This window comes from Miniopterus natalensis, chromosome 7 (genome assembly GCF_054644295.1).
Source record: "Miniopterus natalensis isolate mMinNat1 chromosome 7, mMinNat1.hap1, whole genome shotgun sequence".
Classification (NCBI taxonomy): Eukaryota; Metazoa; Chordata; class Mammalia; order Chiroptera; family Miniopteridae; genus Miniopterus; species Miniopterus natalensis.
This window is the reverse complement of record NC_142087.1, coordinates 59787991-59808683: the sequence shown is the minus strand read 5'-3', so window position 1 is coordinate 59808683 and position 20693 is coordinate 59787991. Positions and strand designations below refer to the sequence as shown.

Below are 20693 nucleotides of genomic sequence, written 5' to 3'. Positions count from 1 at the left end.
AAATGCAAAGACCAGACCTCGGGGCCAGGATTGAGTCATTCCTGGGGTGGTGGCAGGGTAATGGGGTGGAACGGGAGTATGGCTGTGCCTTGCAGCATGTGAGAGAAGATGGGAGGGCATGAGCTGGAACAAATGGCTCCTCATTCCACCACCTAGCAGGCATCTGAGCGTCCCTCATGCAAAGCCAAGCAGGGCTTCCCGTCACAGGGGCTGGGTAGGGTGTTTCTGAGGGACAAATGGCTTCTGCTCTGAGGGGACCAGAGAACACCTCCTCTTTAGACTGCCATTGTGGGTTTCAGGGCCCTATGAGAATCCTCTAGACCTTCTGAAATCCTAGAAATATCCCAGGAATATTAGGAAGTTCCTAAGTCATTATGATGGATGATTGGACCAAAGATCACTCAGCACATCGGTGACCAAGCCCAGGCTACAGCCTCTGAGCTTGACCCCTGGTCTATTGGTGGCCGCTGCACAGTCAGTGCTACCCTGGGGACTGTGAGGCCTGGGAAGGAGGAGGCGGCACTTCCCTACTGTGGAAGAGCTCTCAGCACTGAAGAAAGAGAACGTGAAGAGCATCTGGAGAACAGCACGAAGCCAACCGTCCCTGAGCCGAGCGTCATTTGTCATGTTGGAATAGAACATGATTAATTGGCAGTGATGTCAGATGGCCTTTTTCTGCTCAAGCTGAATCACCCACATTCTGCTGTCCTTTGAGGGCAAAAGGGAAGGGGGGAGATTGGCAGGGTAAGGAGAGCACTGGCCTGGGGGCTGAGGGCTCCAGCTTTCAGGGAGGCTCTGCACAAGGTTTTGTGTGACCATGGGCATGTCATCTCCTCGTTCTGGGCTCTGATGCCCCCCTCTGTAACGAGGAGGCTGCCCTAGCAGATGATCTTCCAGCTTTAAAATTCTGCAAACTCTTTTCTCCACTACCAGGTCATACGACCTCTTTGAGGGCAGGGCTCCCTTACGGCTGGGTACATAAGAGGTGCTTAGTAACTATGTATTGATTAGCTCAGCGGTTTCTAGACTTTGCACTGAAGTCACCTAAAGATCTTTAGAAAAATATTGATGCCTGGCTCCTCCCAGACTTTCTAATTTAACTGGTATGGAGCATAACCAGGGCCTCAGGGATTTTGAATGTGCAACAGAGTTTGGGGACCAATGAATTAGATATTGATAATCTACTATAGATGTTGGGCGTTAATTGTCTTTCTCCCATTGGTGAAATTTTGTACCTTTTAACAACTTGATTGAATTCTGAAGTTAGTCTGATTTCTTTGTATGAGGAGTCTCAGAGGGCTTTTAAGTTTTGTCTACCCTTGTCTCTGAGTATGTGGCCTTTTAAAAACCAAGCACTGTTTGGGCCAGACCCTATAGACTTGTGCAAGGGATGACAGGGCAGGAGCCCTGTGTTATTTAAAGGAACCCTCAAAACACTTTGTACCAGTCCAGGGAACTCAGCTTAAGTCCAGGAATAGATTGGAAATCTACTCAATAAATATTCCACGACTTCCCAAAGTCTGAGGAATGTTGGACACCAAGGAGAATTCGGCTCCCACCTTCTCACCTGGAAACACAGGTTTTAAGCCTAAGCAGTCAAGAATGAGAGGAATGAGGCCACAAGCTGCCTTGGAATGGAGCCTGGATTTAGAATGAAGCTTCCTCCACCGGGACTGTATTTTAGCCTGGCGAGCATTGGCCCCGGGGCAGCCTGCCCTCCCCTCCACGCTGCTCTCCAGGCCACAGCTGACACCCTGGTGTGAGGGGCAGTCAGGTGTGCAGTGGAAATTTACTGAACACCAGCCTCCTCATACTCTGGATAAACCTCATATAACAACAACTTGCCCATTTCAACAGAAAAGGAAGTCACTCCCTCATTGTTTGAAAGAGAAAGAGGGAAATGGCCTTGATTAACCCAAACTCAGGTCTGGATGGTGTGGAAGAGGAGCCTGTTGTCAGAGTGGTGGTATCGTCGGAGCTCAGAGTGTGAGCTTGGGTCTCAGGGTACGTGGTTTGGGGTCATGCCACTTTCTGTTTATTTGGAAGATGAATGAGAGGCATCTCTTCTTTGTGGCCTTTTCCACTCGAGTCCCCTCAGTGCTGGACTGTATAGCCACACAGTACAGGATGGATGGGAGCCTTTCTCTCTGGCAGTGTCTCACGGTAGGGCTCAGGCACAGCAGGTCTGTGCCCCAAAGGCAGTGCCTGGTTGCCAGAGGGCTGATCACTGACGATTCTATCAAAGTTAGTTTTGTCCCAGGCATTTTCTGTTTCAGAGGGCAGGCTTTTCCTTAAACATAGGCTTCTGTCTTTCCTGTTTTGGATTTAGGGCCTAACCCTGCCTCTGATCCTACTATGGCCTCAGCCTTAGACGAAACTTTAAAAAGGTTTTGTACTGTTACCAGCAGTGTTTGCCACCAGGGGTGGGGGAGCCTCTCCTTTCCTGGTGGGGCGAGATTCAGCAGTGTGCCTGTCCCTGGAGGGCCTGTGCTGTCCACCTGCCCAGCAGCAGGGCCACACTGAGCTTTAAGCATCTGTAGACAACAGGCATGGCTGGGGGGAGAGGGCTCAGAAATCAGGTCGCACAAACATTTGAGGACATAAGTAGTTTTTCAAATATTGAAATGGTGATTGTGGAAACAATATTCTAACTTACTCTAAAAAGGAGAGCTAGAACTAATGGGTAAAAAATAAAGGGAGACTTCTGAGGAATGTAAAGAACACTCCAACACTTAAAGGTACCTTATAATGGGTGGCCTGTGTTGAGAAGCAGAGGGGTTCGCCTCCCTGTGATCTTCCCAGCTGAGCGCACAGATCCGCCATGGACTAAGGGGGTGGTGGTTCAAAGCTTGGGCTCAGGATGCCTGGGCTTTAAGTTCAGGTACTAGCTGCAGTTTGACCTCGGCAAGTAACCCTCTCTGTGCCTTAGCTTTCTCATCTGTAAAATGGGGATAATAATAGTATTCCTAGTATGGGGTTTTTATGAGGGTTACATGAGTTACTAAGTTGAGGGCTTACAACAGCTTTTAACACATAATAAACTTGCCTTAGTGGTAGCTGTTAGCTATATCAAGGTTTGTTAATGAGGCCAAATTTTTACCATTCTATATGTTTAATCTTATGTTAGATTTCTATTATATCTCTTCATCTAGGATGTCTAGAGATAAGTAAAATAAATGAATGTGTACATTTGTGATAGTAGGATACAAAACATGTTTTTTCAACTTTGGAATTATCGACATTGTGGACTTTGTTATGGGAGAGGGCTGCCCTGTGCATGGTAGGGTGTTTAGCTGAGTCCCTGGCCTCTGCTCATTAGATGCCAGTAGCACCCCCACATTTCCAGTCTTGACAATTAAAAAAGTCTGCAGACATTGCCTACTGTCCCCAAGAGGGCATCATTTCCCCTGCTTGAGAAACATTGATATGGAAAGCTCATGAAAATTCACCCTCCAATTCTATTGATAATAACTTGTAAGTCCTAATTTTAAACCTATGTTTTAGTTTCTTGCCTTTTCACCCAACTATCCATCTATGTAATATTTCCCCCCAATCCCACCATTCTCTACGGCTGACTTAACGCTGGTATGGACTCCTGTTTATTACGTTTTTCTGTGTGGAGTGTAGGCTTCTCTAAGGCAGGGATGTTGTTGTCCCCATGTATTCCAGTGTCTGATAAAGTTCCCGGCACGGGTTAGGTTTTCAATAAATGTTTGTTGAAAGAACATGCGAAGGTAGGTGGTGGTGACCCTTTCCGGCCTCTTCTCCACCAGACCCATCATCTAAGGGAGGGACATCTAGGGAGGCCGAGAGCCTGGGAAATGCACAAACCAGCTAGTGAGGAGGTCTGTGGTGGAATCAGGGCGTCCCAACTCATCTGTCATTGGGCAACTTACCAAGTGTACTTCAATCTCTGTCCAGGTGATGTTGGGCACTGAAGACACGGGCTCCACCAGTGTTGTGGGGAAGAAGAGGTTGTAGTGGCCTGTGGCTGCCAGGTACAGGGTCACCGCAATGTTGAAGGGCAGCGTAAAGACTGGGAGGTCCCACTTGCTAAAGATGGAATTCAAGGCACTAGAAAGAACTGGGCTGAAGATGGAAGAAACAAAGGGTTGATCACTGTGGCCATTCTTAGGTCTACATTATCTCATCAGCTCTGGCCACTGTGCCATTTACTGTCCTCCCTTCTCTTTGGCACAGTCATTCCTGGCTCCCTTGAGACTCTAGTAGTCCATTGACCTGCGATTGGGAATAGGGTGTTCAATTTAAGGCTGCACCTTTGAGAAACAAAATTTAAAAGTAGTATAAACTTGCTTTGAATAGAATACTTCATAGAATAATTTAAGTATTTCCTTGTTGGTTAAACCAAGAAAGCTAAACAAAATGTAATTTTTACAAAATATCATGTCTTACCTTTGGATCATCAAGATGTTCAATGGCTACTATGCTGAGCTGTGATAATGCTGTAGGAGTCTGACCTCCTAGGAGGAGGCTGTTATGGCACACACGTAACACACAGGATTGGATTCCGTTAAAGTACCTTGAGCTACTGTGGGAACCACCATGTGGAAATGAAAACCTGAGTTGTTTATGTTCTCTCTCTTCTTGGCCTCTTCCTTGGAAAGAACATAGATTTTGGAGAAAGAAGGAGCTAGGTGCAAATTCTCACTACCGGCTGAATGAGCAACATTCAGTAATTAATCTTCCTTAGCTTTGGTTTCCTCTGAAGGGACCAGACACCCTAAACACCTAACACCCTATGTCTTCCACACTCAGTGAGCGCAGGACAAAACATGAAATCACATGATCTGGTTGAGTGGTCTACTTTTAATTAATGACTACGAGTCACAAATGGGTGTTTAAGACCGCCTGAAACACATCCCTAGAAAATTAATTCTCCAACTTGCTGAGACAACTATTTTACGCTTCCTCCTTTTTCCTCAACACTTCATGTCTGGGTCCCTGTAGTTTCAGCTAACCACCTTGCTTTACTTCATTAAGAAAACAGAAATGACAAGATGAGAAATGCTTCATTTCCTCAACTGTAAGATTCACACTCCGACTGCCCTGTGTCCACAGACTCTCCTCTGTGCCTTTCTCGTATGATGGAAGTGTTCCTCCTCTTTTATCAGGCTAATTTTCCCCCCTGTACTTTGGGATCCAATCTGTCTTAAAGATTTCCCTCCTGCCATTCTCTCCTCTCTCTCCTTTTCCTCTGGATCTTTCTCATAAATACACAAACCTATTCTAGTATCTTCTACCTTTAAAAATCCTTCCCCTTTCATCTGATGTCTGCTCAGTTATTGCCCCTTTTCTCTGCTTTCATTCTCAGCAATACTCCTCAAAAGTATTGCCTATCCTTGCTACCCCAAATCTTTCTGCTCCCATTTTTTCCTAAATCCACTCTAATCAGAGTTCTCCCCACGCTGTGGAGATGACTCTTGTCCAGTTCACCAATGACGTCTACCTTGCCAAATCCATGGTCATTCCCTGCCCCTGCATGTGACTGTTGGACCCCCTGATGGGATTGAAACACTTTCTGTCTGGGTTGCCACGGCACTGCATAGTCTTAGTTTTCTTCCTGCTTCTCCAGCGGCTCCTTTGCAACTCTGTCAGCTGCTCTTCCCCTCTTCTGCCAATTTTTAAATATTAGAAGATGACTCTTTCTTGGGTTTTTTTCCTCTCTCTCTTTTAAATCTTCTCTTTCTGGGTAATATCTTTAGTCCCACGGTCACAAATATCTCCACTATGTTTCTGCCTTCCAAATCTTGACCATAGCACTAAGTTCCAGATTTGCACATTTAATGACCCACTCAACATTTCTACTTGGAAGTTTAAAGTTTAATATGTCCAAACGGAACCCTCAGTTTGCATCCTGTCTCCAACCACCAACCTGTTTTCCTTAGTCTTCTCCACCAAATTCTAGGAGTATCTGAGTCACCCCCCACAGCCCGCATGCTCCACAGCCTCTCAGGAAGTCCTGTTGCCTCTGCCTTCCTTAAAATATACCCAAGCCCAACCACTTCTCTCCACCTTCTGGATATCACCCTAGTCCAAACCACTCTTATCCCTCCTGAGCTATTGCAGTAAACTCGTAACTATGCCTCCAGCATTTACTCTTAAAATCCATTCTCCACACTACAAGCAGAGTGAATGGTTTAAATGTAAAACATATCCTGTCACTCCTCTGCTTAAAACCCTTTAACTGCTTCCTATCACAGTTGTAATGAAAATCCAAAGGCTTACTGGATCTACAAGGCCTACGGGGTCTGGCCCTCATCTACTTCTGCCCTGACCTCCTGCAGCTCCTCTTCCATTCAGGGCTTCAGCCCCACTGGTCTTGTCTCTTGAACACATCACACTTCTGCAGCTGGGGTCTTTACCCGTGTTGCTGCTTCTGCGTGCAGCATCCTCCACTCAATAAGAAGGCAGGCGACTTCTTAGCATTTAGGGCAAATGCCCCTCTGCAAAGTGGCCTCCTGACAGCCACATCTGGAATCACTCTCAGTTCCATTTGCCTCATCTTGCTTTCCTCAAAGTACTTATCACACATTGAGACGGTCCTTTTAATTAACCAGTTCATGAGTTTATTTCTATCTTTGCCAAGAAAAATGTAAGCTCTAAGAGGATGGAGACCTTCTCTTGCTCATAATGATCCCCAACACCTAGAATAGTCCCTGCACATAGCAGGCACTCGGCAAATACTTGTTGGATAAACCTGGAAAATGACACTACTCATGCCAACCCTATGAATTGGACTTCAAGGACTACATGAGATGAGTGAGCAGCTACGGTAATAGCACAGAGCTCAGCTCAGAGTAGAGTGCTCAATGGTGTTTTATCTTTAAAATTGGGAAGTGAGGGTGGGTTGGGGAGACAAACTGCCACCCAGTGCAATGTGGCTCAGCTGTGCCAAGGGGCTTAATCTATTCAGTGCTAAACCAAATGTATACAAATGAAGACAAGTCCTTCCACTCCTTACACTCGGGCCTATGGGAGACATTAAGGAAATTCACACAGAAAAGACTGCTCTAGCTGTTTGTCCTGATAGATTAAGAAAGAAGCCCTAAGAAAAAACATAAATTGCCCAGAATGCTTAATGTAGTAATTTATTTGCAAGAACTACTAAAAAGTAATGGAACAGTACTTAAACTAAATTAAACTAACTGCTTTTAGTAACTTTAGACTTTGAAACTAAAGAAAGACATTTACTTCTTAGAGATGTTCAAAATCAGTGGGCATGTCTGAGGAGGTGAGCACAGGGGTTGGGGACATGGGTTCACCTCAGGCTTTCTGCCTCTGATTGACAGTGGGCACTACGATGCCCTTGGACTCTACAGGCCTGCTGCCGATGCAAGTGAACTAAGGCCCCTATGAGTAAAGGGCCTCACACACACTGCACTCGGTGGATATTTCTTTTTAATCTCCTTCCAGGCTGCTTTTCCCTTCCTTCTGCAAAGTGAGGTGATTTCACAGTAAGATCTCAACTGATGCTTCCCATCAAAGACTCTGTGCTCTAAATACAGGTATTCTGGTCCAGGAAAGTGCAATGCTTCTGTCACAAGTGAGTTTTCAGTGTTTGGGCTTTGGTTAGGCCACAGGACAGACGATTACCTTATAGCTTGGGGTTTAACAGTGCAGGCTCTGGGTTCAAGGCCAGCACTGATAACTTTTAGGGTGTGATCTGGGGACAAGTTATGTAACCTTTGTGTGCCTTGGCCTTTCCCTTCTGTAAACGGGGAATAATAATAGCTCTACCCTGCTCAGTACTGTGCATGTAGGAAATACTCAAATAAATGTTAGCCTTTCTTATGAAGCCTATCATGCAAGGAAGAATCAGCACAAGACCAAACTTGTGGTGCTTTGTTGCTTTGAAGGGTCCCTGTTATTCTGGATTCAAACAAGATCCTTTGGGGTTACAATTGAACTTGTGGACTTTCATAGCACCCTTCAAGACCAACCAGCCTGACTATGAATACGCTGGGCCCCGTGACGGTGCCTGTCTCAATCCAGTGTAAGACATAGTCATCTTGGGGCTTTGTGGGTCTGTGAGAAGGAAGAATGAGGCATCTCACCAGGCCATGGCGGTGAAGGTCACGGGAAACAGAAGCCACCAGTAATAGTCAAACTTCTTGGAGAACACGGCCATCAGCAGTCCAACCAGCATTCCATTGTACCCGTGGAGTCCGGAGGCAATTGCCGACCTGGAGTGAAACAGAATTACTCTGTGTTTGAATTCAGTGGTCTCTCCCTCCTGCTACTCACAGAAAAAAGTCAATTTATTAGATGAATGTCAGGCAATCACATAGCTGCCAGCACCTTTCTAGATATACACATGCTTGCACGCAAGCACACGCACACACACACACACACACACACACACACACATCTTGATTACCTTTGCTGATGTAGAATTGAATTACGCACTTTTGTCTTCTCTGTGTGTAAACTCTTCTCCTCAGGGGTGTCTCAGGTTGCTACATATAGAGGGGAATCTAAAAGAAACCTGAGGTATGACACCTGGAACATGTGTGTGTGTGTGTGTGTGTGTGTGTGTATGTAAGAGAGGGGGGTGTTTGGGGGTGGAGGCCAGGAATATATGGGGCATCTGCAGATGGGGTGTGGCTTGGAAGAAATGGAGGGGCAGGGAAAGCCACTGGTGTTCAGAATCTCCTTGGGACTAGAATAACTATCTGAGGAGCAGCAACTGTGTTTTGGGAAAATCATTACTTTTCATTGGGCTTGCATTTTCTCTGTGCATTTTCTCATCTGTGTTCAGGGTTAGAATTGAGTACTTCTTTTGTTTTAAATACCAGCTGCTTCAGGCAAACTGAGCAAAGACAGTTAGCCCATACTGATGAGGCCCTTCAGCCCCCTAGGTATACCGGGGCAGTGGGAATAAGTGAGGGAGCTCAGGGGAGATAAAATTGGGGCACCCCTAGGAGCTGCCTCCACAGCTGCCCTTCCTGTGGAGGGTGCCCTCCCAGAACTCTTCACCAAAACGCTGGTGGCTTCTGGATTTGGTTGTCAAAAGAAAACCCATTACCTTATATCCCTGCTCTGACCATTAAGAATATAAAATTAAGTTCAACCCCAATGCAAAAGGGTCTTCATTAGGATCACGTTCCATCAGGACACTGCAGCATCAGCGTTGCTGACCTTGTACTATCTGTAAAGTACAGTGTCCTGATTAGTGGGGCTGTGGTAGGGGGGGTGGGATACTTGGGGTGGTGGTGGTGGAGCGGGGTGGTGGAAGTTATGACCAGGATATGCGGCTGTGTCAGTGGTTTATTGTGGACAGTGGTGAAGTCATGGCTCTTTGGAAAGACGTGTGTGTAGGGTGCCTAGAGTTTTGCACTTATGGTGTAGAACATGGTATGGACTTATTAACAGTGAAGTTCAAATCTTTTCTAGGCACTGGAGTGGAATATGGAACATGTGAACTGGACTTCTCATTTTGAACATGCTTAGATCATAGCCAGGGAGAGAAGACTCAGAAAGTGATTAGAGAACCATCCAATATAACAATGGGGTATGGTCTATGGTTGTTCAGAGAGAAAGGAAGGGTCAGAGTGCACAAGGGCAATCAGGGGTGGCTCCATGGAGGAGGAGAGATTGAGGGAATGGTAGGATTAGAAAGGCAGAAGCAAAAGTGCTCAATTGAGGAAAATGTTGAGTAATAGGTAGGGTGGGTCCATTAGAGAGACTTTGGGAGCCAAGTTGAGAGGTTGGATTTTTATCTGATACATAGTTGTCTTAAGTTTGCCTTTTCCAAACTCTCCACTGCCTGCTGCCTTGTACTGTTCTGAGACATTTCTTGCCTGTTATACTTGTCCCCCTCAACTAAGATTGCAGGCTCCGTGAGGGAACCGCCCAAGTGTTCTTCTGCACTTGCCCAGAGGAAGTGTTTCCAGAGCTCTACAGTCAAGTGGAGCCTGGTCCTGTCATTTGCTGTGAGCACAGGAGTAGATTAATTCTTTAAGGACCTCCAGGGACCTGTTCACAGCCGAGACTCAGGAGACCTTGGCCTGGCTGATAGGATTAGGTTGGCTGACTGCACAAGTGATCAGCTCTCCACCTGTCTGCCCCAAGACCCAAACCCAACATAGAAAAGAACCCACCTGTCCTGGCTCAGGGCGAGGGCAGTTAAGGTCGAGACCACTGTCCCCAGACCCCCAGCAATCGTCCACCAGGGATTCTGGATCAGGAGCCCTATGAAGATGATGAACCCGCTGAGAGGGTTGTTGACGAACAGCACCTGACCAGTCCCCCTCAGGACCCAGTCTGTGAACTGCAGGGCCAGTGGCTTATCTGAAAGAGACAGACAGGCAGAGCCAGAGCCATCAGCAGGGTCCAACTTGCGCTTCCCCGCTGGACCAGTGGTTGGCGTGGCAACCAAGGCAGACAGGGAGGCATGAGCCAGGCCATTTCCCCTCATTTATCCTGGCACCCAGCCCATCTCTGAGCGGCCCGCAATCAGTCCTCAGTGGGTGTTGGTTTTTGCCTTACAGACTGAGGCACCGTGCTGAGGCCAATTTAACGCCGTTCCAGCCATTGGCTTGCTTGGCAAGGAAGCCCCAGGAGCATTCCAAGAAAATTTATTGATCCAAAGGAAGGGGTGGAGAGCGAAGGAAGCTCTTTTTGTGTAGTGCTGTATGACTCAGTTGAGGGCTGGTATCTGAGCAGCAAAGAAAGTAGTCTGGAGAAAGGATGCTGGGGAAGATGATTTTAGCCCAGCTGTGAAAATCAGCATTGAGTCAGGACCCGGAGGAAGCCGGGGCCAGAAGAGGGGACGTGCTTTCTGCCTCATTGTCTGGTTCGGTTTCCAGGACAGCATGTACAGGTGGGGCAGGGAGGTGAGGCGTGCTCGTTGGAGCATTTAGTTTAGGGAAATGAGGAGAAGGAAAACATTAAAAGGAAAGAACTTGGGGAGGGTGATGCCAATCCTTTCTTGGCACATAAGGCATGGCCAGGAAAAGTGAAAGAAGGATCGGCTTGTTTGGGAAATGGCTCACATGTAGCTAAGTGCTTGTCCTAGAGCTATTTCGCTATTCCATGAAGGAGTGAAGAATTTTCAAAGAACTAAAATTAGTGAAATGCTTTTAATTTTGAACCCTTTGGAATTGCAAGTTAGTAGGGTATGTTATGCCTACCCGAGGGAACTCAGGGCTGGAGCACCCCAACTGTGGGAGCCCTCACCATGGGTGAGTGAGGGAGCAGTTTCCTCGGTCCAAGCCAGAGGGAGGGCTGTCTCCCTGGCCTGGCCTGGCTGCTTCTTCCCCGGGCATTTGCTTACCTTTCAGCCAGCTCCTGCACTCCTTCATCTCGCCTGTCAGGTAGCCCACTGCTTGGAAGAGACTGATGCCCCCCCGTCCTGCAGAGCCTCGGGGGGCTGCCCCACTTTCTCTCCTTTTGCTCCTTTCATTGGGTTTTTCAATTTTCACGATGTGGCTCTCTTCGTTGGATGACCGGAGATCCTTTCAGCAGAAGCCATGATAAAATATCAGATAATTTAGCTTTTTGAGAGCAGAGGCATTTGGGGATAAAGAAGGTGGTCAGGTTTTTTTGATATGAAGGATCATAAGACATATATGCACTGTCTAATGGTGCTCAGAGTGCCCCGCACAGGCCTGCTCTTCCCAGGATTTCCACACATTCTTCGTACCAGGGTTTCTTAACCCTTTCTGCCATCGATCCCTTTTGATAGCTTGGCAAGCTTATGGACTTCTTTATAAAATGTAAATGTTTGTAAATGAATAAAGTGAGTAGGATTACAAAGAAAACCAATCACATTGAAATGCAATTATCATAATATTAAAAAACACTGTGATACACATATAGACGTGGCAGATCCAATACCCATGATACTTTCAAAATAGTGAATATCTGGGGCCTCTTCACTCCAACTCAGGACAACTCTGTATAGCCCTCCCAGCTCAGAGCTCACCATAGGAGCAGCAGAGGCCTCTATTGTGCCTGCATCACAGCCCAATGTCTTCTCTAACCCTGCTGCCTACCTTACTTCTCTGCAAGTATTGACTCCTATGGCATACCCCTGTGCATTTCTTAGAGGCAAATCTCCAAGTCAGCTTCTTAGGGGAACCCAATCTGTGACAATGACAAAAATCTCAGATATGCTAATATGACTTGTTTATTTCCTATATTCATAATTGAAGTAAAGGCTAAATATTTTGGTGAATAATAAAAATAAAGATAAATTATTTTTCCCACTCAAGTTCATACTCCTATTCTATCCGTGGCCCCCTTGGTCAGGACTCCTTGCTCTAGAGCTGTGCTGTCCAATAGAGTAGCCAATGGGACATGTGCTATTGAGCACTTGAAATGTCTAAACTGAGATGTGCTTTCAGTGAATTTTAAAGACTTAGTATTAAAAAAGAATGTGTAAAATATCTCAATGATAATTTATATTGATTATATATTGAAATAATATATATATTCATATATATTAAGATGAGTAAAATATATTATTAAAATTAATTTTACCTGCTTCTTTTTACTTTTAAAAAATGTGTTAATAGAAATTTAAACTTAGATATGTGGCTCACTTTCTGTTTCAATCGTACACTGATGGTCTATAGATTTCTCCAAACTCCTCCCTGCATCAAAACTTAAATGCCTTGAGGATATCACTGAAAATGGTGGAGCAAGAACCTCCAGAAATTCTCTCCTCCATGAAGGCAATGAGAGCACTGGAAAAAATTGTGGCTGAGATGGTGGACAACAGTTGGGGAGAGCAATGAGCTAGTCAGAAAGCTTAAAAGGATAAACTGGGGAATGAGATGTCCAAAGAGGGTTTTAAAAAGCTTGGGCTTACTTCTGTGAATCTAGAAGGCCTCATGCATGTTAGGGCTCGCACATGTCCAGGACAGTGTGCATGTTCTTTGAAAACTGAGAAGTCCCTAAGCTCTCACCTGGCTGAGTCTGAGTTTCTGTGAGAGCAGAAAGTGAAGGCTAAGGTACAGTTGAAAACTGCCTGGATGATTATTGGAGATATACCCCAACATGCACACAGATCCCTTAGAAAATGTCTGTCTAATCATTAGCTGACCAGTAGGCTAAATGAGCAGAGACGTCAGTGGCTAGACATGACAAAAAATATAGACTATCCAGAATTATTTCAGAAAAGGCATCAGACAAACAACAATTGACTTTAAATTTTCTGTTTTTTTCTGACTGCTTCAACCTGACATTGAGCTTTTCTAGTAAAATTTTCACTTCTATTATACTTTTCAACTTCAGAATTTCTAACTTGTTTCTTTTTAATAATTTCCTCTTTTTTGATAGTCTCTATTTGGTGAAATATTATGGTCATACTTCTCATACTTTCCTTTAGCTCTTTAGACATGTTTTGTTGTTGTTGTTCCTTGACTGTAATTAAGGGATTTAAAGTCTTTTTCTAGTAAGTCTAATGTCTGGGCTTTCTCAAGGACAGTTTCTATTGACTGCTTTATTTCCCCTGTTCCATATTTTCTCCCCACACCCCCACCTTTTTTGTTGTTAATCCTCACCAGAGGATATTTTTTCCATGGATTTTTTTGGAAGAGTGGAATGGAGGGAGAGAGGCACAGAAAGAGAAACATTGATGTGAGAGAGACACATTGATTGGTTGTCTCCCACACGTGCCCTGACTGGGGCTGGGGATTGAGCCTGTAACAGAAGTATTGCCCTTGACTAGAATCGAACCTGCGATCCTTCAGTCCGAAGGCCCACGCTCTAACCACTGAGCAAGACTGGCTAGGGCCATACTTTCTTGTTTCTTGGCATGTCTCATTATTGTTTATTGAAAACTGGATGTTTTAAATGATATAGTGTGACAACTCCGAAAATCAGATTCTTCTGTTCTACAGGGTTTGTTGTTGCTGGCTTGTATCCCTCTTCACTGTATCAGTAGCTATAGTCAGGCTATCTCTGTGCTGCTGTATTCAAGGAGTGCAAAAGGCTGGCCTTTTGAATGAAGGCCTTCCTTTTAGAGACAATAGGTAATTCAAGAGGGCAGGCCTAAGGAGCAAGATTTTGGAGACTGGTTGGAAGACTGATGCATGAGTGTGTGCATTCCTTACTTGTCCTTAAAATCATGTTGCACACAAGCTATATTTTCTATCTTAGGCCAAGTAGGATCAATCATGGGAGTGACTATGTATTGACTTGGGCAGAATATTCCTGAACAGTGGCCCCTCTGTGCATTGGGTAGTTGGGAAAGTAGCATCTTTCACCACCCTTCTCCTACCCAACCTCCACCCCACCTGGGAAACATCCTAGGAGAAACATTCTTCACCTTTTCTTCAGGCATTTCCAGGAGGGGCAGGGCTGGGTGTGTATCCTGGGGGCTGGAGGGCCAGGTAGGGCTGGATAACTCTGACTCGTAGAGTTTGTATCTGCTGGAAGGAAGCTCTGCCAGAAGAGGACTGCTGTGAGTTTCAGACATCTCCTTCAGGGGGCGGCTGCTCATTGGTCATGCAACTGGTGGAAAAAAAGAAAAAAGAACAGGCTAGTCAGGATCAGGTCCACATGGACTTGGCCGAAGCTGGATAGATGCCTCAGGAGGCATAAGGTCTGTCCTGACACACATGTGACCTACTGTTCCAGTAGTTTGTGCTACCAGAGGGTTCTGAAGCCATTCCTCCACCCGTGTGACCTTTACCTTTCAAAATTCCCCCATTCTTCCAAGTCCTGAAGAAAGTCCATTTCCATTGTGAGGATTTCCCTGGCCACCCAGTTAGAATAGATGCCTCTCCTTTTTTCCTGATTACTGAAATATTTTTCTCTACTTTTTATATTATTCATTGTACTATCTTATTGCGGTAGCTAGCTGTACATATGTTTTCCCTTGATACATACACATAGGTCTGGCTCTTCCAACTTAGTGGGGATCCAAGAGAAACTTGTTTTCTTAATTGCTATGGATCCTATATTGCTTACAGTTGACCTCCAGCTTCCCTTCTCTCCCCTCTGCCCTCAGTGCTCTTTCCATCTCCTTCTCCCCTTTCCTTCCCTAGAAACTTTGGTATAGTCTATTTGAAACTGTGTGCACCAGGTTGGACATTCTCCCCCCTCTGTGTCTGACTGCTAGGGCCAGGGTTTATGCCATGACTTGCTTTTGGAACAACATCTGCCCAAGTTCCTCAGTTCCCCAATTTATTTTCGTGTCCCAAGTAGTGCTGTGCTTCTCCCCCTCCCATTCTCTTTAATGATGCTTTTACCCAGGTGAACTCAGCTCTCGCTATGGCTTGATCTTCCCTCTGTATGCCCATTGGATTCATTGACTTAATTGTTTAGCTTACACTTGCAGGTGGATGTTCCAGAAGTAACTTAAAGTTAATCTACTAAAACAACTCATAACCTTTTTCTCCCCAAGTCCTGTCCTCTTCTCTCAAAGGTGCTCATCCAAGGATAAGTCCTCCCCCCATCCAAACTGTTCCTTCAGAAATCTCAGGAGTCAAACTTAATATTCCCTCTTCTCTACTCTCCAAACCCAGTAATTCTATCTCTAAATACACCTTCATGTCCAATGTTACTATTTGGCTGCCATCACCCTTTGCTCCTTCTCTATTTACTTCCAATTGGACATCCCACTTCTCAGATTTCTCCTCCAAGCCATACTCCACAGGGCAATCAGAGTTGTCATATTAATACTCAAATCAATTATGTCGGTTCTTTGTTTAAATCATTTCAATGGCTACAGATGAAAAAATATGCCTTTAACATGGATCACCAAGTTCCCATTATGTTTAAGTTCTCTTGCCCTTTGTCTCTGGGCTCCACACTGGCTTCCTTTTAGATCCTAGAAAGTGTTAAGTAAGTACTTTTCCACCTCAGGGTCTCCGTAAATGCCGGCCCATCTGCCTGGAAGGTCTCTCCCTTGTTCTTTACTTGGGTAAGTTCTACTCTTCTTTCAGGTTTTGTCTCAATGATCGCCTATCAGAGAAACCTTCCCAGATCCAACCCTGACTGTGTTCTCCTGTCACATGCGGTCAGGGGACCCATTATTTTTTCTTATACATTTTTTTTTGCCCTACTCAATGATAGATTTATTTGTATATTTATGTGTATAGTATCTACCTCTCCACTGGCACTTAAGATGCATGTTCTGTTTACTGCTGTATCCCCAGCTCCTAGCACAGTGTAGGTATTCAATAAATAGATAGTTAAATGAGGGAAGGAAGGCAGAAAGCTACAGGTGTCTACTACAGTGGGACCATTTCCTTGGAGAGCTTTATGAGTCATGTGGGTCTCAAGAGAATTGAATGGCTTACGAAGGGTGTGGAGCTACCCACCAGACCTGCATTTCTGAACCTGAACTCTTCTGTGTCTAGCACCAGTCTTCATTCCCAGGAGGAGCTCATTTACACAACATCTCATTTTTAGTGTAGGTCAGCAAATATTCAGATCCAACGAACTCCTCTTTCTGATGTTGTCATTGCTCTGGAAAGGGGTCTTTTCCTCTCTTCTGGCCTTGCCGGTAAGTGTCAGTGAGTTTCAGACTGCTCTGCAGGGAGGCTGAGGGAAAGGTTTGAGAGCAAAAGCCAAGCCTGACACTGTCCCTCTCCAACACTCTCTCTCCCTCTGGTGGCCATGAGGTGATAAAGCATCCTTACCCGTTGGTGCAAAATTCCTTCCAAGCCATCCAGATAAAAAGTAAGGAGCAATTAGATATCTAGACATATGATTTCCGTGACACCACACATCTGGATGAAATTGAAATATTTTGGAAAGGCCCTGTGTTAAATTCAGTGGCTGTGAAATTCATTAAAATTCCAGTTGAAAAATAACTTTTTTCCAAATTTATTTCATTGAATCTAAGATGCTATCAACTATAAGAAGTGTCTTTAGTTTGTGTATCACCGAGAAAGAAGAAAATTCTGCCAATCAAAATTGTAGGATACATCTTGATTTCAGAAATGTTAAAATATAAAAACAATGTATGTCATCTAATCAAGGAAAAATTGTGTTTGTTTTTTGTTTTTTAAAGTGATGGAGCTCGAGTACATAGTTAGGAGATGAGAATGGGTAGATTAAAAAATTATTTCTAACCTCTAGGCTGAAAACATTTTTATATTTTTTTTGATGGAAAATGTGGAAGAGGGCCTGTTACCTTGTTGATTTCTGTATTTTCAGGGCCCAGGAGAAAGCCTGACACATAATAAGCCTTCAGTATATGTTTAATGAATTATGGAAAGACTGATTGCACAGGGATGTAGTCTCCAGAATCATCTCCAAAAAAGCACTTTTTTCCCCACCTTTAAGTCCCTCCTTTATGCAAACAATATTCCCAATTACAGATGGAGAAATCAAGGTGCAAGAAAGCAAAACAGGTGTTTCTCACATGGATGCAAGTCTCCACACTTTCTGAAGCAAGCTCTCCACCTCATGATGGACCTAGGAAGCAGAGACCTAGAAAAGCCAGCAGCTTGCTGCAGAGTTAAGATTAGATCCAGTCCCCCTCCCTGGGCTCCTTCTGTTTCTCCAACTGCCTTGGGGATGCAGCTGAGGGATGCAGGGGAGGGGTGGCCCCTGAGCCCAGGCGCAGGCTTTCAGCCCAGTGTTCTATTTCATAAGCCTGCATCGCCTCGGCGGAACAACGTGATTGCATCTCCTCTGGGAACACAACGTTCCTTTGCCATGGGAATGTTTATCCTGTTCCAACGGGGGAATTTTGGCTTTGGGGTAGAAGTGAGACGTGCAGCAAAAATGACCTTGTAAAGAGAAGGTCGCTGTGTCTGGAAAGAGCACAGGCTGCAGGTCTGATGCCCAGCTTCACCATTTCCCCTGCCACCAGGGACTGCATGGGCCTCCGTTCCTCCCTTTTTCTAGGACAACATGGGATTCCCAGGACAGTGAACTTGCTGACTTGGTTCTTGGCACCTAGGCAGCGCTCAGTGATTTTTAGCTTCCCCTCTTCTTGTGCTCGCAAGTTGAAGGGAAAGATGGCTGGGGCAACCAGATGAAGGACAAGCTGGCTGGTCCCAAACAGAACGCCTTTCAAAAGTTTCCACAAGGCGTCGGCCACTTGTTAGAACTGGACGGCGAAATCCCTGCCTGAGCCACGTCCCGTCTGAAGGCGCAGGCCTCGGAGCCCGTTCCCAGCTCCGCTCTGAGCCAGTCCATTAAACCTGCTTCCAAGAACACATAATTATCTGCTTGGCACACTCACGCTCTCCTTGGCTGCCCACACCTTCTCCTCCCTCAGAAATGCGGACAGAAAGGGCTGTTTGGATCAGCCTCACATCTCTGCAAAGAACCAGGCTTCGAATGGTCCCTCAGTGAGGCTCAGAAGCAGTGCGACTCCTCCATCCTACTTGTAAGAGCACTCTTTGTTGAGTACCTACTGTGTGCCCTTGGGCTACCCCAAAAGGAGCAGAAGTGAGAGGCCCAGGCCCTGCCTGCAGAGAGTGGCAGAAAGAGAGGAGTGAATAGACATTCGTTAGAGAGAAGCAGGGTGGCCAAGGGGAGTGAGGGGAGCTATAGGAGCAGCGAGCAGCTCCCTCACCTCCCAGCCCTGGGGAGACCGGTGCCAGGCTTTCATGTTGGGAAGGGGCAGGAGCACATTCCAGGCCAAGGAAATGCCTGAGAAAACACATGGTTTGTGCCAGGAAATCCCAGTGTGGACCCTGCTGGAGTGTGGGGAGGGTGTCAGCAGGCAATAAAAGATGAAGCAGAAGCCAGGCTTTGAAGAGTTCTTGGTTCCTGTATTTGGACCCCAGGTCTCCTTCCAGTGTTTAGAAAACACGGCTCTGACTCTATTGTACTAACTTAAAACTCTTCTCCTGGCTCTTTTCTCTCAAAGACTGCCCATTCCAGGTAGAAAGGCAAAAACATGTCCATGCCAATGGGGACAGGCTGGGCCCTCTCTGGCATGCTCTTGCTGTCATGGGTGGAAAGGGACCCATAACTGGAGGGGTTTCTTGAGTTGCTGCTGTGAATTAGTGCAGATTCAAGGCTCTCTCTTCCCTATGACCTACTGGGCTTAAGTAGGCCAGCAAACCTGCCATAGAGGGGGTGAATCTAAAATGGCCTCATGTATGTCATATGCCAAGCAACTGAGTTATTGAGGTCATAGCAGCTCTGGAAAAGAAAAAGCAACCAGCAGGTTCTCCAAAATGTTTGTTAAATTAAATAATTTTGCCCAGGACTTTGTAACTGATGCAATTAGAGAAAAGGAGACTTTCCAAAAAAATTTTTATAACCTAAGGACCAAAAGGGACATTCTTTGTCTCCCTCATATAATGAAGAGATCCACTTTTTAGTGCCTCTGACTGTTGACTGGGGTCCCATGGCCCCAGGGGCAGGCTGTTTTTAGTGTGAACAGCTCAGATTACAAGAAAGCCATGGATCTCTGGAGCTGACCTCAAGTCCCAGGACTTTTACCCATGACCAGTTCCAGTGCTGTCCATCATATCAGCACAGGACACATGGACTCCTTTCTCCACCTGAGAGCACTTTGGAGATTAATCCTAAACCTTTTTTTCCTCTCTAGGGAGACCTCTCAATTTCCCTTATGTTTGACTCACCAGACAAAGCCCCCAGACTCTCTGCCATCCTGCCCCTAGATCAGAGATAGAGACATCACCCCGATAGGACCTTGCTGAGTCAGGCTGGGTCCCTGGGCCAGGGATTCTGCTGATCCCTGAGCCGGGTGGACAGCTGCTGAAAGGGAGAGATCAGCTGTGCAAGGCTAAGTGGATGCTGGAATGGGGACAGAACAGGCTCATGGGCTGGTGCCTCACACCCCTGGAGGCCAGGGAGGGGACAAAGCCAGGAGAGGCCTGATGACTAGACGGATAAGGCAGGGGAACAGAGGAAAGGGCTGGCCGGCAGCTGGGCTAAGGTGAGAGGTGCCTTTCTCAGGGCTGGGTTGTGTAAGAGGTTGGCCGAGTGCTGCCTCTTATTGGGGGTAGGGCAGAGCTTTCTTAGCAGCTGCAGCCAACGAGTCTGATGTGGGCTGAGAGGAGCCTGACTCACTGGGGCCAGAGGGTCAGGCCGGGTGGGACCGCAGTCAGGAGGCAACACAACCTCCCCTGGGCCATCTGCAGGCTGTCGGCTTAGAGATGGCTGGTGGCCAGTGCACTTGGGGCTGTATCTTTCTGAGTTCTCCACAGGGCCAGCTGGGAGTAGCAGGCCTGTCTGGGGAGCTCTGGACCTCAGCTGAATGGCTCAGGAGCCTAGTGGGGTGGGGTGGGGGTTAGAGGTCAGACTTCCTTTTATCCCCTAATATATTAGAGTGTGTTTGGAAGGACACTTGGAGGACGTGGCTCACCCTTCTCAGTTGATACTTGAAAGTGGGATGAGCCTTCCATGCACTATGTCCAGCCCCTGCCTCACTACCTCCCAGCAATAGCAATTACCAGGCTGTCAGACTTTCCTTCCAGAACGTCTGTCTGCATCAGTCTATTTTCTCCCTCTGGGCCAGCCCCTTCCCTGTCCAGGTCAGCTCCCAGCTGGTCTCCCTGACTTCAGGCTCCCCAGCCCCTCTCCACCTCACCACTGGTGATGGACAAATTATCTTAAAACACTACTTGGTCATGCCGAGGCTCAGAAAGCTTTTGAGGTGTCCGTGTCTGAGTCGCTTGCTGCTGGAACTGGGCATGTTATCCCTGGGGGTGGCCCAGGCTCAGAGTATGGTGACCCCCATGTTCTGGAATGCTAGTTGTACTGGATGGGAACAAATATAGACT

General features: G+C 46.2%; 1 protein-coding gene across 1 annotated transcript in view; it reads right to left on the bottom strand.

Annotated features, from left to right (window-relative positions):
- Positions 1-14470, bottom strand: part of SLC14A2 (solute carrier family 14 member 2) — a 48021-nt gene extending 33551 nt beyond the window's left edge. The window contains exons 1-5 of the mRNA XM_016225039.2: positions 14297-14470; positions 11297-11477; positions 10122-10311; positions 8076-8204; positions 3897-4089 (exon numbers count right to left, since the gene is read on the bottom strand). Of these exons, the coding sequence (XP_016080525.2) occupies positions 3897-4089; positions 8076-8204; positions 10122-10311; positions 11297-11477; positions 14297-14470 (867 nt within the window). The remainder of the gene's footprint in view (positions 1-3896; positions 4090-8075; positions 8205-10121; positions 10312-11296; positions 11478-14296) is intronic.
- Between the last annotated feature and the right edge of the window lie 6223 nt (positions 14471-20693).